Genomic DNA, 17,023 nt, shown 5'->3' with positions numbered 1-17,023 from the left:
CAGGATCTGAACTGGCAAAACCCTGGCCTGCCGGAGCTGTGAACTGCCGGAATGTGTGAACTTAACCGCTTGGCAACGGGGCTGGCCCCGAAAATGCCTTCTTTAAAACAGAGCCTGGGCTGGCCGGTGGCGCAGCAGTTAAGTGCGCACGTTCCGCTTCTCTGTGGCCCGAGATTTGCCGGTTCAGATCTCTGGGTGTGGACATGGCACCACTTAGCAAGCCATGCTGTGGTAGGCATCCCACATATAAAGTAGAGGAAGATGGGCATGGATGTTAGCTCAGGGCCAGTCTTCCTCAGCAAAAAGGGGAGGATTGGCAGTAGTTAGCTCAGGGCTAATCTTCCTCAAACAAACAAACAAAAAAAACAGAGCCTGTGTGTTGAAATCGCCTTTGTCTAGGGCTCGGGTGCAAGGGCAGGAAGGTGGCTGGTCTGGTGAGCAGGTGGCACCCATGATCTCTGTGTAGTCTTGGGAGTCAGCTTGAGGCTCTTCTCTGGCGTGCCTTGGGGTACCTCAAGACAGAATGATCACCCAGCAGGGGTTGTGGCCAAAGCAACTGGAAAAGGTGGAGGATTAGCCTGGTGCCCTCAGAATACCTCCCGACTTTGCCTCCACCTCCTGTGAAAGTGGAATCTCCCAGTGCAGACCTGAGTAAGAGTTTGGGGCGCAGGAGTGCACCTGTCACGGTGGCCTTGTGGCTGGTGGTGTGTGTTTTCGGAAGGGTTCAGGGTGCTGCCAATGGTTCTGGCTGAGAGCCGCCCGTTGGCTCAGCGCTCTGCTCCCAAGGTGGATGTTTGCTCTCCTGGAGCCTCTGTCCTCTGGTGTCTCTAATTGCTTCGTTGGTTTAAGTGGGGGCACCTGGCTCGGGGTTTGGCAGCCTCAGTCTCACGAGACCTGGAGAGTCACCCTTGTTTGTTGAAATGTGTTTGTGTTCTTCCAGTTGACTTAACATCCTTTGTGACCCACTTTGAATGGGACATGGCCAAATATCCTGCCAAGCAGCCGCTGGTGAGCGTGGTGGACACTGTAGCCAAGGTAAGGAAAGGGCCTTCTCTCGGGGGACACTTAACTGCTGTGACCAGGACAGCTGACCATCTGGGGCGGAGCTACATGGCATTTGGACCCTGGCAAAGTGGAGAGGGACATTCCTGCCGAGTGACCCTGGCTGGGGTCCCCTCCCCGTCTGTCTGTCTCCTGTCAGCCCTCACGGCCCTGGTGAGTTTCCGAGGTGTGGCCTTCTGCACCCTGGCCAAGGTCACAGACCTTTGGGTTTCAGGACAGCCCTGGAAATGGGAAAGGCGGCCCCCTGCTTCCGTGCCTCTTCTAGCCCTGCCACCTGGCGGGGGGCTGTGGCTCACAGGACACTCCTCTCTGAGCCACCGCGGTTCTGACCCCAGACCCAGTGGCCATTCTCAGCACTCCCCCCACCTCTTTTCTTTTCAAAGGTACTGATGGAGAAGGCAGCCCCACCCTGACCTCTTCTTAAGCCCCACCTGACACCCCCGCCCCCAGGGGGATTATTTACTTGATGAAAACCATCTGCTTCAGTGGAGAATTTGGCTTAGGAGCCCTAAGTCCTGGAGGTGTTTCTGGGAGGTGTTCCCAGGGGTGCCCCCCTCTGCCCTGAGGCGCCTGTGACAATAGTGAGGCCAGTAAGAGCTGCCCCCTGTGAGTCCGCCATCTTGGTAAGCACTGGCCTCTGGCTCTGACTTCATGAACAAAAGCATTGTGCCACAGGTTTCTGGGGACACTGTGGGTGTCTCGCAGCCATGCTGGCTCCTGTTTGTCTCACGGAGGGTGGACACTGACCAAGATTCTGAGATTGGGGCTGACGGCTTATGACTGTCCCACTTTGCTCCACGACACGCCGAGCCCCTTGTGTATCATGCCTCCTGCTGGCCTGGGTGTCTGGGAGAGAGTCCGCGCCAGGCGGGAACAAAGCCTCCTGTTGTCCACACAGAGCAGCAGAGCCCCCAGGCGTGGCTGGGCAGGTCAGGTGAAGGAGGCAGGCCCCTGGGACCTGTCCCCGTGCCCTGATGGCAGGCTGGTGCCCGGCCTGAGCCTCTGGGAATGCGGTGGGGCCAGAAGGCTTGGAATCTGGGTGCGGCTCCTCGGGCACCGCCTGCATCACAGAGGTCCCGGCCCCTCCGGGACAATTGGGCGGTGATTCTGGAAGGCCCTGTGAGGAGGGGCTGCCCAGGGCCCCTGTGCCAGGTGCGGCCTCCAGCAGGGCGTTGTGCACCTTCACCACCAACCTGGAAGCACATGGTGGTTTGTGGGCTTGGCTGAGCCCTGCGCTGTGCTGGGGAGGCCAGGCCGAGTGTCAGGGCCACCCTCTGAGGCCACCTGGGACAGTAGTCACTGACACGGGCATGCCCCGCAGTGACGAGGGCTCTGGAGCAGACCAGGGCATCGGCTGAAGGGGAGCAGAGCAGTTGTAGAGGATAAAACCTGGCTTCTCGCTAGTCTAGGGGACCCAAAGAGGGACTTTGGCGGGAAAGCAGGGAGAGGAGGGGCCACCGTTTTTGATGGTGCTCCCTGTGTGCCTGGAACCACCTGGGCTCTCTTATTGCTTTGACTTCTCAGTCACCCTGGAGGTAGGTGTCACCTTCCTCGGGTCTCAGATGGGGACGCTGGCTGAGAGGCTCGGTGGCACGCTCCAGGGCCTGCAGGTGGCGAGCCGTTCCCCTGGGAGGGGAGTGTAGAGCTCATGTGCTTTGCGCGGGCCCCACTTCCCAGGGAAGCCCCGGGCTCCCTCCGCTGCTGAGAGGCAGCAGGCTGGACTTTGGCACGTGTGTGATGCTCTCAGCCCTGGCTCAGGCCTGGCCCCGCAACGGGAGGTCTGATTCTGTTAACTAGAGACGTCATAGTCAGAGGAGCTCCCCTGGGGGCACCCCGGGAGGCGAAGTTGCTGTGCTGCCAGGCGTTCTCTGAGCAGGTGTCCCCACCTGCGAGGGACTGGCAATGACATAGTCAAGGCCAGGCCCCAGGACCTCCCAACGCTGGGAACTGAGCCCACCTGCCTCCTTTAATGAAGGGGCACAAGGATGGGGTGGGCTTGGGCGCCCCCCAAGCCGTGCACACAGCATGGCAGCATGTCACCTGGTCAGGGACCCGGCGCCCATGGCTATGTCAGTCTCCCCAGGCTGGGTCATGTTGTAGTTTCCAAAAAGTCCCCAAATCTCACCCGTGTGACAGAGCAAAAGGTTTATTTCTCCCCCTCGTGGATGTCCACTAGCAGTTGGTGGGGCCTACTTCATGCCGACCCGCTTGGGGTGCTGACCGCTGGGGGTTACACGAACCCTCCAGGCTTCTGCCTGGCACGCCTGCCTTCAGTGGCGGAAAGTGCAGCGGCCGTGTGCCTGGCAGGAGCAGGACTGGGTGTGCAGGTTCTGTGGAAGTGCTGCCCGGTGCTGGCCACGTGCCCGGAACTGCAGAGACGACCAAGACCCTGCCTGCTCACGAGGAGCCCAGTCGGTGGAGGAGAGGACTTGCCTCTCTGAATGACCTGCTTCGTGGGTTGTATTAGCTCACAGTAAGCTCAGAGAGGTTCAGGAGCTGACACCAGGTCACACAGCCTTTTGGGCCAGACTTGTGCCGAAGCCTGAGTTCCTCTCTGAGAACCAGTTTTACTGGTTTCCAAGCCCTCTTCTGTGGTTTTTCATTGGCTTACGGTGAAATTAGAAAAATAAGGATGACACAGGATTTTTTTAAAAAATATAAGCCTTATTTTAAAAATCAAGATTTGTGGATTGTACCTACTTCAGTTTCCTCATTATGATACTGTACTGTTGTTATGTAAGATGTTACCCGTGGGGAAACTGGTACATGGCATCTCTGTGTACTATTTTTGCAATTTCCCATGAATCTATAATCATTTCAAAGTAAAAAGTTTTTAAAAATTGTAAAAAAAGTATAAATCTGATAAAGAAATCACACATATCAAAATGTAAAGATAAAAACGTTGAACACCTCCCGTGACCACCACCCCCCATTCCCACTCCCTTTAATCTCCTCCTTGAGGTAACCAATGTTTAAAGTTTACAGTGGATCCTTCCATCTATATAAAAAATATATATGTTTCAGCTCAAAATTGTTCCTATCCTACAGTTTGCCCCCTTTTATTCAGATGATGGTCTCGCGATAGTCCCGCGTCAGCAGCAATGTGCAGATCTGTTGTGTCTGTTGACATGGTGTGAATATTCCCACCATAGCCAGTTGCCACCATGAGGTGTCACTGAACGTGGGATTGAGAAGAGAGAACGGGGGTTGGGGGAGGAGATACGCACAGTCTCTCCCAGGGGCCTCGGGAGTCGGCCCGAGCCCACCGTGTGTCAGCGTGGGTGGCTCTCCCCTGTTCGTTGGATGGCTGGCTGCTCAGTGTTCGCAATGTGGGGCCCGCTTTGTGGAGCCAGTTGTGTGTTAATGGGCTCTGCTGTGAGTGTGAGCTCTGCAGAGCGGGGGCTGGTGGGTTTTATTTAACTTCCCGACAGCTCCCAGCATTTGAGAGGGGCTCCCGGTGTCCCTGGACTTGGAACACTCATTTACAGCAGTCGCCTTAGCAGCTACAGTGTTTTGAGGGCTCCCCGTGAATGGGGCCCTTGTGGGCAGTTTTCTTTCGTGGCTCTGAGCCCTTGGGGAGGACGTCATCACCCCGGCTGGACGGGTGGGGCCCCTGAGGCAGGAGAGCTCAGCTTGTCTCATGCCCCCCGACCCTCTGTCCGCCGCAGGAGGTGGGCTGGGACGTGCTCCTGAAACTTCTAGAACAAGGGGCTCTCCTTAATGTCAGATCGGTGACCTGCCTCCACACGGAAAGGAACCTTCGACCTTTGCAGAGCGGGAGGAGGCTGCCGCAGGGCACAGCTGAGCCTGGAGACCTGGGCGCTGGTCGGGGCTGAGGCGTAGCGGGTCCTCATAGAAGCCAGGGTAGGGGTCCGCCTGAGCTGACCCCTAGCAGAGCCTGAGAGCGCATGGTGTGGAGGCCCGTGGGGGCCCTGACAGTACGAGACAGACTCGAAATCAGGAGAAGATTCAGTTTGTTGAGTGATTCCAGAAAAGCCGCTCATGTCTTGAGCCTCCGGGTCTGCCAAGTAGAGATGTGAGTCCCTGCCCTGACCCCCGCGGGCTCCTGCGGGGCCGAGCGCTGGGCTGTCTGGCACAGCAGAGCCGGCCTTGGCAAACGAGCCAGTGCCTTGTTTTTTCTTAAGTTCATCAGGAGCAATTTGTGGCAGTTTTGAAAAGTTCAACCAACTCTTTACACTCTTCTGGTTTTCCAAACAGCAATTGGCCCAGATTGAGACTGACCTGAAATCCCGGATGGCCTCGTACAACACTCTGAAGACGAACCTGGAGAACCTGGAGCGGAAGTCCATGTGAGTACCCGTGCTCCCAGGCTGCCGCGGCCTCAAGGCCGCCTGGGCGGGGGCCTGGCTGCGCTTACGTGTGTGCCTTTCAGATCCCTGGCTGAGCCGGGGTCTGTGTCAGTGTCTGAAAGAGACAGAGGAAGGCAGACAGACAGACAGACACAGAGGCACTCCTGCTTCTCCAGGAGCTGTGCTGGGCGAGGAGGACCCAGAGCAGATGCGTGGGAGGAAAGGCCTAAGTGAGGGCAGATGGCACCTCCCTGCCTGTGCCCAGAGAGGAGTAGGAGCTGGAAGGTGCTCCTGACCTCTCCCGGCCTCTCCCGGCCTCTCCTGGCCTCTCCCAGGTTGTTGAGAACACCTGGGGGGCCCCCCAAGCTCCTGCCCCTGTGGAAACTTTACAGAGGCCCCTCCCACTCAGTGCAGCAGGAGGCTGGTCCTTCATGAGAGCCAGCAGAGGGCAGTGGGCTCTGTGGCCAGAGCAGAGCAGCCTCAGGGACTCAGGTGCTTTCTCCACCCACCCGAAGGACCACGCTGTGGAAGAGGGAGCCGACTGCCTGGCCCAGCAGATACAACTAGTCACTGAGTCTCCCAAGATGGTGAGAGGTATCTGGAGAAAAACATAAGCCCAGTGTCGTGATGGCAGTGACTGTCTTGTGAGGTAGTGAGTGCCCTGTTGGTGGAGGTATGTAAGAAGAAGCCAGATGAGCTCCTGCCAAGGAGGCTGAAAGGCGCTTCTGAACAGGGCTGACTTGGTGTGGGAGATCCTCACAGTCTCCCCAGATTCCGGATCTGATTCTGTTGGCAGTTCTCTGAGACACTCCAGAGAAAGGAAGTACCCAGGGAAGCTTAGCTGTCCCCTTGTGTGGCCATCCCTCTGACTGGCTCACCCCTGTGAGCCACCCTCCCACGTCCACTTCTCTCTTCTGAGGGTCACTGGGCCAGCTGTCTTCTTGTGAAAAAAGAGAATAATATGTTAGTGGAAAATTTAAATCCAAAGAGGGAAAGACGTTCTTCAACTGGAAATCATCATTGTCGGATGCATGACTGCATCAGAGCTAAATGGGCATCAACTGAGTTGCCTCCTCCTTGGCCCCCCCAGGGAGGAGTGAGGAGGGGACAAGGGCAGGCGCCAATGGCAGAGAGCCCTAAATGACGACCTTGGCATAGGTCCATCATGGCCTTGACCAGTGAGCCGTGGGGCCATTTGCCTGCTGGGCCATCCATTCATTGTACCCCCAACTGTGGCCTTCTTAAGAATTGTTTGGGACGTGAGCAAACATCTGGTCTAACCTCCTCAGTCAACTGGTGCAGAAGTCGATCGCTGATCCATGGTAACGTTGACTGATCTGTTGATCGTAAGCACTGAGGGAAGCACAAGAGAGCGGAGAGGGTAGAAGGGTTTCCACCTCCCTCTTCCGTTGGTCTCTTCTTCTTTTGATAAGCGTTTATTAAGCATCTACTATGCTCTCAGGCCTTATGGGCCCTGAAGACACAAAGCAAAATAAAATAATCATTTCTGCACTTGGAGAGCTCACAATTATTCATTCAGCAAATATTTTTGGAAAGTCTACTTTGTGCAGGGGGTGCAGGCGTAAGCCAGACAGATGAGGTCTGAGTGTGCGGGTAAAGTGGGAGCACCGTGGCAGGAAGGCTTGTGGGTGGAGCCTCTGGAGAGGAATCTAAGGGCCTCGTCAGGGATGGCGTGGTGGGGAGGAGAGAGGGGCCGGCTCCCCGGGCAGGCCGGGCGCCTCTGCAGCATGGTGTTTTCCCTGAAGCCTTGGCCTTGGCCCTGCGCTGGGAAGCGTTTACTCGGGAAGCACCATGGGCTGACATCTCGGCTGATATCGTGGCCCGGGTGCCAAGGCGCAGACCGTCCAGGGAGCCGACTGGCCCGGGTGCTGATCCAACAGCCTTCATCCGTGTGCTAAAAATACCGTGACCTCGATGCAGACCGGCCTCCACTGGCCTGCAGAGAGCTGTTTCAGGTGCATGTGCCCTGGCTGCTGGACCTGTGAGGTGTGTAAAGTGAAACGCAGCTCCCTCCAGGCCTGTGTCTGCCCAGGATGGCCCTGGTGGCCTCGTGAGCCGGCCACTGTTTGACACTTGAGTAACTTAAGCTGCCTGCTGCCCGTGGTCCCCTCCCAACAGCCCGTGGCTTGCACCGGGGCAGCGCAGGTGACCGAGGTGTTGGATTCAGCAGCCCCTCAGGTGACAGGTGATAGCACCTGAGGCCCTGCCAGCCACAGCAGTTCTAGCCTCCAGGACACAGAGCCCGGGGCCCCCATCTCACCCCAGGGGACATCCTGAGTCTTGCCCGTTTCCTGCCTGGCCCTCCTTTCCTAGCACCGATGTGTTGTGGGTTTGCCGGGGGTCCGTGCGGCCCACAAGCCCAGGCCCACGTGGCCTCCATCTGCCTTTCTGCTGATCCCACCTTCTTCGTCCCCATGGGTTCAGGGGAAACCTCTTCACCCGGACGCTGAGCGATATTGTGAGCAAGGAAGACTTCGTGCTGGATTCCGAGTATCTGATCACGCTGCTGGTCATCGTCCCCAAGTGAGTGGGCCAGGGAGGCGGCGGTTTGGGGTCTCGCTGTGTTGGTGATCTGGCCCTGCCCAATGGGGAGGAAGGAGGAGCCCCCCCTCGGCCCGGATCCTGGGGGCCCTAAATGGGGCTGTGTGGGCGTAACGGGGGCAGGGGGACGGTGCCTGTGGGGTGAGAGCAGTGATGAAGCAGCCATTCTGTGAACCATGTGCCAGAAGCTGCAGACAGGAGCTCAGGTCACTCACAACAAGCCTGTGGGGCGGTGTTATTATTCCCTCATCCTGAGGCCAGAGAGGTCAGCTGGCTTGCCAAAGGCCGCACAGGGCCAGGATTAGACAGTACCCCACGAGTATCTCTGGCTGAACCCAGGGCCTCATGGGGAGGCTGGGCTCACGATGGTGCTGGGCTGGGGGTTCCCACTGCCCGTGGCAGAATCTCAGGGGATGTTGGGGCTCTCTTAGTCCCCCGGGAAAAGGTATTGCAGCTTCCTAAACACTCAGGACGCCCCACAGTCTTTTCTGCAAAAATCACTCAACCGTTCTGTATTCTCACAGACAAAGCTACACACAATGGCAAAAAACCTACGAGTCCCTCTCGGACATGGTGGTCCCACGGTCGACCAAGTAAGTGAGACCCTAGCTTGGCCCCAGGCCCCAGGGGAGGTGTGTGTGGGCATTTTGGGGCACCCAACCACCAAATCTGCCCCAAGGGTGCAAGGACCCTCAGCCCTCCGTGCTTGTGCCTGCAAGAGTTCCTCTGCCTGGGTTCCCTCACAGCCACACACCCAGCCACATGCTCAACTCCCTCCATCTCTCAGAACTCCACTCCCCTGCCCCCTCCTCTGGGAACCCCTCCCTGACTACCTCCGGGCAGGGTGCGCAGGGCTTTTGCTGCACTCTCCTCTGCATTCTCAGCTCAGTGTCCACTCTTCCCCACCTGAGGGTCAAGCTAGGGCCTGCTTGTGGTGACCCCAGAGCGTGAGCTGGGGAGAAAAACAGTGTCAGAGTGTGGCCTGCTGGGGTCAGAGCAGGAGTGGCCGGTGAGGGCTGGGAAAGCGACAGGAGAAGGGAGACAGGAATATAGTCAAACCGTGGATACCACCCAGCGGGGACAACCAAGGCGTTAGAGTTTCGTAAGTGAGGATAAATCTCAGCCTGTGATGTTATATATAAATGTCACTCTATGCAGAAAAAGCAAGTGCAGGAGGGTACGCACAGCGGGAAGCCAGTTATTTAAGGTCTAAAAATGGATGAAGCTAAGCCGTATGTGACTTGGGCATACACAGGTGTACAGGAGAATTATGGGGGCCTTCGGGGATGAGAAACGCCAGGCTCAGCACAGGGGTGACCTCGGGCAGAGAGTGGCATGCAGTTGGGGAGCGGCACATGGGGCTTCTCCTGTCTGAATATTGTTTCTGTCTTGAGCTGGGCAGCAGATCCGTAGGTATTTGTTCTTTTCTGTGCCTTTTCAGACGTCTGGTAGAGTTTGTGAGTGTAGAAGATTTGACACTGAGTCTTGGGCGGCCGTGCCATTCATCCGCCTCCCAGCACACGGAACTTCTGCGCTGGGGGCCCTGCCTGCTCCCATCCCAGCCCGAGGCCTCTGGCCTGGGGCCCCGGCTGAAGGCTGCTCTCCCAGGATCACAAACTCAGAGCAGATAGAAATCAGGAGCTAAACTGAGGAGTCCAGGGAACAGGACAGTCGCAGCCTGAGGTCACAAGGGGAGGCCAGAGGAATGAGCCGGGGGCAGTCACGTGTGCAGCTGGTTGGGGAGAAGAACAGATGGACAGAGGAGCTGGCCTGGAAGCTGGCCTGCCCGGCAGAAGCATTCTCTACTCTCCTAGGCCGGCTCTCTGTGGCCGCGTGCCCAGGACCCCTGCCCGGAGAGGCTGCCTTGGTGGCTGGCTTGGCTTCTCAGACCAGAACTGCCAGGCCCTTCACTGTCAGAGGGCACCAGAGGGTTGGCAGAGATGACTCTGGCAGTCTCTGGAGCTGGGTCAGCCCCTCTGGGTGTGAGCTCTGAGGAACAGGAAGGGTGAGCTGGCTAGCATGCACGAGGCCCCGCCTGGGCCCGAGGGCTCCTGTTATCTGGCCGGCAGGACTCAAAAACCCTTAGACCTCTGGCCCCAACACCCCCCATGTCCTTGGGGACAAGGGACCACAGTGGCCTCGTGTTGAGGCATGCTGGGAGGCTGTGTCTAATGAGGACATTGGGACGTTGGATGTGAAATGGACACTGTGGGATGGTTTGCACGAACCGGAACGCCGCTCCACTCTGCCAGAGCCACACTGCGTCAGAGCCAGGGGCTGCCCGGCCCTCGTGCGAGCCGAGACCCCAGAGTAGCTCGGTCTCACAGGCGTTTCGTGAACAGAAGCCAGACCCCGGATGTCTGCACAGCCGGTCTCCAGCTTCCCCCAGGGCTGCGGCAGATCCCGGGCAGGCCTCGGGGCCTTGGCCTGGAGCGGGGGCAGCAGGGCAGGAGGCGGAAATGGCAGGCAGAGCCAGCAGGAAATGATAAGGGACACCTTGGTTCCCCCGCCCTCGGCTCTGCCAGGGCCCCTGTGCGTCGGCCACCAGGCTGATGGGGACAGGGACTCACCTCGGCGGTGACCCACCCGCCTAGGGAGCGGACAGGCCTCTTCCAGCCCGGCTCCCACGTGGGGCCTGCCGATGAGTCCAGTGAGCACACTTCTCTCCACCAGGTTGATTGCTGAGGACAACGAGGGCGGCCTCTTCACGGTGACCCTGTTTCGAAAAGTGATTGATGATTTCAAAACCAAGGCCAAAGAAAACAAGTAAGGGCTGGGCTGGGCGGGCTTCTCCACTGGCGGGGTCTCTGCTCCGACCGGAAGCTTCTTAGTGAAATCCTCTCGTTGGCTTGTCCGAAGGTTCACTGTGCGTGAATATTACTATGATGAAAAGGAAATTAAGAGGGAGCGGGAAGAGATGAGCAGACTGCTGTCTGATAAGAAGCAACAGTATGTGAGTACTCGGGCCGGCCGCGGATTTGCACGCACGATGTGGGCGTCCTTCCCACCCCCCAGAGGCCCGGGCAGGTGCCCTGCCATGTCCCCGCTCCCCTGGGCACACACCACCCAGGAACGTGTTCTCCTGGGATGGCCAGGGCAGGGTCTGGGGGAAGGAGGCACACACAGGGGACCGTGGCGGTGGCCGTGAGCAGTGAGCCGTGCACTGGGCACCGTCCGTACGCGGTCTCCGCGAGTCCCAAGCACGGCCCTTCCAGGAAGTGACCCTCAGCTCCATTTTGCAGATAAGAAATTGAGGCTCTGAGAGATTCATGAGTGTTCCTCCCTGGGAAGTGGACGCTGCCTGCCCCCACAAAGGTCCAGCAAGGCAGGTGGGGTCCAGGCAGACGCACCGGGGCCGAGAGTGGGCAGTGCCCCCCTTGGACAGTGTGGCCAGCGGTCACCCCGCAGTCCTTGTCAGTGTGACTTCCAGGCGTGATGTGGGTTCCTCCGTCACCAGCACCTGTATTTACCCATCCGCTGCTTTTAGCCAAGAGTGGTACTTAGTCTTGAGACTTCCGACGACAGCCACTCAGAAGCTGTTCACGTGTGGGGCACTGGGCTCGGGAGGGGGAGACCGGACTCTCCTGAAATGTGGGCAGTGAGCCTCAGGAAGGCCACTCTGCCGCTCTGTAGAAGGGGCACCTTCCGGATGCGGCGTCCTCCAGCTGCAGAGTCGGCTGAGCGGGGTGGCCCCAGGTGGTCTGGTGGAATGTTTCCAGGTCCCCTTCCCGCATCCCGCCACCCTGGGGAGGTTCTCAGAGTACCCTCCAGTTCAGCCTCTAGTGTAGACGGGAAGAGAAGAATGGGTAGGATGTACTTCAGGCCTCTTGGGAAAGTTGGTGTGTAAACATGGAGTTGTAAGTATGTGCTTGGGTGAGAGCGAGGAGTGCCAGCCGTGTGGCCAAGTGTTGGCCCCGGGCCCTCTCCGACACGGGGCTGGGGGACTCCGCACGTCCGCCTGACCTCTCCGGGTCAGTGGCCTTTGCACAGGGACTCCAGACAAGTGGATCCCTCAGGAGCGAGCCCCAGCCGCAGGCCGCCGTGGGGTTCCTAGTGCCCCACCCGACTGGCCCATCCTCCTTTGAGGAAGAAGAGGAAGCTGCTCATAGAGAAGTGCCTGTGGGGGGTTTTAACTCTTCTCCCTGCAAATGTAAACACACGTGCACACACACCTGTGCATGTGGACATGAGTGTGCACACCAAGTGAGTGCACATGCTTCTCAGATCCAGAATCTGTCAGGCTTGGGCCCAGGCTTTGGGCGTGTCCCCCTTCCTGAGACAGAGGGCTGAGCTGGAGGCCGAGCCCCGAGGCAGGAAAGGTGCCCCCCAGGAAGCTGAGCTCCAGAGGGTTTCCTCCTTGACCTCAGCCCGCCCACCCCGAGCTCCGGCCTCCGAGCAGGGCTGCCCCTCCTTCAGTCCAGCCGGGCCCCCACCGTGTCTCTGCAGGCCAGCTCACAGGGGCGGCTTCCACAGCATCCAGGTGGGAGCCCTGCCCAGAGGCCAAGCGGTCGGCTAGGGCCTTGGACCCAGCTCCACGCTTGCACAGACCCCTGTGGGTGGAGGTGGCACACAGAACCTGACAGCTGCCGCCGGGTCTCAGGTTGCCAGCTGGCGCTTCTTACCTGGTGTAGGCTTCTGTGCCCCCGTGTGCCGTGGGAGCCCTGCCAGGGTCTCTCTGGGGAGAGACAGAGCCCCGAAGACACACTAACTTGGAGACGCTCAGCTCCTTGCGAGGCTCTCGCTGTGTGCCAGTGAGCAGGGGTCGGCTGGGGTCACCCTACTGGTCTTCTTGAGAACCCCTTCCCCCCTTTAGCTTGTTTGAAGGGGGGTATGACCAGCCTCCTGCATCCTTTTTGTTACTCGTCAACCAGAGGGGACGGGCTAGGTCCCAGGTTTCAATTCCCTTGGAGAGCCCAGGGTAGTATTTTCCTGTGCTTTCCACTATTTGTGGAGAAAGATGATAAAGGATGGAGTGTCCTACCAGCACGCTTGGCTAATTTCTGCATGTCGCATGCTCAGGTGCACCCTCACTGCCAAGGAGGCTGCTGTAGGCTGCACTTGATGGGGACGCCTTGACGGAGCCTGGATAGGCAGCTCTGTGGGCAGCGTCGTCCCTGGAGCTCCTGTCCTTGTCTGCTCATGGGGGCGGTCCCCACCGATGCCAAGGCCGGGCGGGGTGGGCATGGGGGAGGTGGGAACTGACCTCTCCGCCAGCAGTCGGTTCAGTCCCTGGAGTAGGACTCGAAGACTTTAACCCCCCAGGGGCCCACAGGCACGCGTGCGTGCCATCTCTAGCCCACCTGGTCCCCAGAGTGGGCTGGCATTCAGGAGCTTGCCTTCACATGCTTTTCAGGCGATAGGAATTATTTCTGTGTGTTTGTGATGCGTGTTTGCTGAAAGATTAATAAATCATTTCTGTGCCTTTAGCAAACTTCCTGTGTTGCTCTTAAAAAGGGATCATCCACCTTCCGGGACCACAAGGTTAAGGTAACCCCGCTAGGGAGCCCTGATAGGCCTGCGGCGGGGCAGAGCGACAGAGAGAGAGAGAGTGAGGGCGAGGGCGAGGTAAGCAACCCAGGACCCTGGGCTCCCTGGCTCGCATGTCCTCGCCAGGGCAGGTGTCTTCTGAGCAAACCAATCTTTGCATTCTCTGTTATCTAACGTGGCTTTTGAGGTCTTAAATTCAAGGAGTACAGAATCATGCCTTCCTCCTAATCTGCAGGGCCTCTTGGGAGCTGCCCCTGCTGCCCCCCAGCAATGGACGGTGCTTGTTGGCCAGGGTGCCTCTGCCCTGGCTGGAGGTGGCTGGAGCTGGTGACGGGGCAGGCCCTGCTGGGGGTGGCGGTCTCCTCCCCTGGCTGCCCTGGCTGGACCCACCCATGACCTTTGTGAGCAGTTGGGGTATCAGGTGGGAGCTCAGAGCCATTGCTCCAAGACTGTGAGCTCCCCCAGAGGTCTGGCTGCACCAGCATTAGTGACAGCTGCCATGGCCTGGGAGGTGGTGGCCGTGTGAGGTGGGGCTGTGAGGAGCCCCCTCGAAGTGGCAGCTGGTGGATGATGCCAGGACCTGGGGCAGAGCCTTTGAGAAGGTGGCTCCTCGGCAGTGTAGTGTCAGAGGAGGCCTGTCAGCTGCCTGCTGGAAGCCCTGAGGTCAGGGGCTGCCCATCCCCTCCGGCCCCATCTGTGGTGGCCCCACGCATGTGCCAGGTGGCTGGTCCCTGAGCTTCCCTGGCATCAGGCGCCCTGGACAACGTGGTCCTGGGCCTTGTCCAATGGACTCGCTGCTTCTGCTGGCTCCTGGGCATTTCTTCTCAGCTCAGGGCTTGCTCTGTCATAACCCGTGTCCCTTCTCAGCCTGGCGTTGGGCAGGGCCGACAGGAGGGGTCACGCACTCTCCCCTCCCTGCAGGGGCCCCTGCTGCGCTGGCTCAAGGTGAACTTCAGCGAGGCCTTTATTGCCTGGATCCACATCAAGGCGCTGAGGGTGTTTGTGGAGTCCGTGCTCAGGTGGGTGGAGATGCCGACCCGGCTATCATGCAGTGGGGACGCTGGGCGCAGCCAGCGCTGGGACTCCCTGAGCTCCTGCCTCCCCCTTCCCGCCCTGCCCCTCCAGCCTCCTCAGGACATGCCCCAGCCCTCTGCCCTCTCCCGCTGCTCCTTCTGGCTCTTGGCAACATGCTTAGGATTTCCTAAGTAAACCTCTCAGCCTGCAGCTCCCTGCCGTCCAGTGCGCTGTGTCCCTTTCCTGCCAGACTTGGGGCAGGTGTCGTCCTGCTCTCCCCAGCTGGCTCCATCCCACCCCTGCACAGCCCACCGGGGTCCAGTGACTCCTGGAAGAAATGCCAGCACCAACCATCTCAGTCCTTGACCTCTGAAGCTGAAGGCAGCACAAGAACTAAAACCCAAACCAAATCGAACCCACAACAACAAAACCCCTATTATTTTTAACAAAAGCAAAATAGGTTCACTGTGGAAAATTTGGAAACTATAGATAAGCACAAAGAATGAATAAAAATCACTTGTAATTTTAACACCATGAGAAAAAACACTGTTAATGTGCTGGTACATACTCCTTTAGGTTTTTTGTTTAGTTTACACATAGGTATAATTTTTACTAAATTTTTACAAAAGTAGAATCAAATAGGAAACATAGGTATATTTTTTAATTTTTTTTTGGCTGAAGAAGATTGGCCCTGAGCTAACATCTGTGCCAGTCTTCCTCTAATTTGTATGTGGGTTGCCACCACAGCATGGCCACCAACAAGTGGTTGTCTGCACCTAGGAACCAAACCCACACCGAACTTTACCACTAGGCCATGGGGCTAGCCCCAGGAAGTATTTTTTGAGGCCTGATTTTCCGCGTTGTTCTGAAGATGCCCTGTGTCCTGAACTGTCAGGGATCTCAGTGGCACCACACACGCTGGCTGCACCCTCTTCCAAACCTCTCTGCTCTTAGCCTGCTGACCTGCAGGCTCCCTACTCCTCGGCCCTCAGAGGCCGTCTCCCTCTGCAGGGTGGCCCCAGCCCCTTCCCCTGCCTGCACTGCGGGTGGCCCCAGGATCCCCTCCCAGCCGTCCACCTGGCCAACTCCTCCCCGCTTCCCCTTGCCTGCCAATGCTTCCTAAGGCTTCCTTGACATAGGCTTCTGGGAATCTGGCTCATCCTCCTTCCCAACGCCTTCCTCCAGCTTCTGCATCTGTCAGTGGCCCCGTCCTTCCTGTGATGAGTCCCCCAGCCTCAGGGCCAGCTGGGTGCCTCTGCTCTCCCACCCCATCCTCACAGCCTACCCCGAGCCCTCCAGCCCACCGGAGCCACCTTTGCTTTCTCCTGTCTCCGCCTCAGCTTGCTGGCTGCTGCCACAGGCTCTTGCTTGGTTCTTGGCCTCGTTCCTCCTCCACGTGGCTGCCACATGGTTTTGTCCAAACACAGGAAGTTTGGGAGCCAGGAGGTAATTCATGGACATTGATAGGGAAATAGAAACTAACAGTGATACTAACAGATCTCGGCACTGTAAGTCATTTACATGTCAGGTGAGTAAATGGGTATCTTAAGGACTTCCCCACACCTGGCTTGGGGACCATGAAGAAACACAGCTGACAAGTATTGAACACCCGAGCGTTTGCTCACTGATAGTGTATTTTTAAAAGTCTCTGGCAATCACGAAATGCATGTTTAACTATGGCACTCAGTATAAATATTTCCTTTTGGGATACCACCACAGGAACAGCTGCCAGCAAGTGGTTTCAGATGTACTCAGGCATACAAAATCTATTTAAAATCCTTTTTTTCCACCCAAAAACTCAGCAAAAGGAATTAACAATCTTGATAAACCAGATTTTTTTTTTTGCTGCTCTCTTTTAGCGGAGGAAGGTAAGTCAGCTAAGCTGCGTTTTGGACAAACACTGTGGAATCGGAACATTCAGTCCAATTGCCGCCATTCACCTTGAGCGCTCACCACAGGATGGCCACATGTGTCCGTGGGGTGACTTCTTGGCTCTATAGTCAAACACTATCATTATCAGAAGTGGGTTAGCGTCTTCTAGAGATTTTTCTATCCAGAAAAATCCAGTTATTAGTCTGACCTCTGACCCTAGGCATTTCACTCAAATGAATATGGTCTTAAGCTACATTAGCTGAAGCTTTTCATTCCTACTAGAACTTACTCCGCTGTCAGGTTCTTTTCGTCCCTCTTTGCACATGAGTAACTTACACATCCTGTCTGAGAAGGTACGGACTCCCGGTGAACTTCCAGGCGGTGCTCCTCCAGCCTAAGAAGTCGTCCACCAAACGTTTGCGAGAGGTCCTGAACTCCGTCTTCAGGCATCTGGATCAAGTCGCAGCCGCAAGCATCCTGGATGTAGGTACCCGCTCCAGAAATAGCCGCGTTTCTACAGTGAGGTCAGCCTCTCTGCCCGGGAGAGACTGTCCAGGAACAGTACTTGGCAGACTGCTATGAAAATCTGTGTTTCATAAGTGTGGAAATACCACAAGGAAGAGGTTGAGGGGCGGGGGGGGGTGGCCAGAAAATACGGTCAGTGCCTAGAGACCTTCCTCGAAAGTACAAGAATAAACCAGGAAACCACGTGCGCA

At 57.5% G+C, this 17,023-nt stretch overlaps 1 protein-coding gene across 20 annotated transcripts in view; it reads left to right on the top strand.

Annotated features, from left to right (window-relative positions):
* Positions 1 to 17,023, top strand: part of ATP6V1C2 (ATPase H+ transporting V1 subunit C2) — a 54,474-nt gene that overhangs the window by 36,737 nt on the left and 714 nt on the right. For 4 of the 20 annotated variants that reach the window (XM_001503540.6, XM_014731308.3, XM_070236697.1 and 1 more), the window contains 9 exons: positions 941 to 1,035; positions 5,281 to 5,372; positions 7,818 to 7,916; positions 8,459 to 8,527; positions 10,608 to 10,700; positions 10,794 to 10,887; positions 13,362 to 13,499; positions 14,343 to 14,440; positions 16,661 to 16,790. In XM_001503540.6, the coding sequence (XP_001503590.4) occupies positions 941 to 1,035; positions 5,281 to 5,372; positions 7,818 to 7,916; positions 8,459 to 8,527; positions 10,608 to 10,700; positions 10,794 to 10,887; positions 13,362 to 13,499; positions 14,343 to 14,440; positions 16,661 to 16,790 (908 nt within the window). Of the gene's footprint in view, positions 1 to 940; positions 1,036 to 5,280; positions 5,373 to 7,817; positions 7,917 to 8,458; positions 8,528 to 10,607; positions 10,701 to 10,793; positions 10,888 to 13,361; positions 13,500 to 14,342; positions 14,441 to 16,660; positions 16,996 to 17,023 lie in introns of those variants that run through there. The other 16 variants (XM_001503538.6, XM_014731310.3, XM_070236698.1 and 13 more) reach the window with 10 other exon arrangements.

The sequence above is a fragment of the Equus caballus genome, chromosome 15 (assembly GCF_041296265.1).
Source record: "Equus caballus isolate H_3958 breed thoroughbred chromosome 15, TB-T2T, whole genome shotgun sequence".
NCBI lineage: Eukaryota > Metazoa > Chordata > Mammalia > Perissodactyla > Equidae > Equus > Equus caballus.
This window is presented reverse-complemented; position numbering and strand designations above follow the sequence as displayed.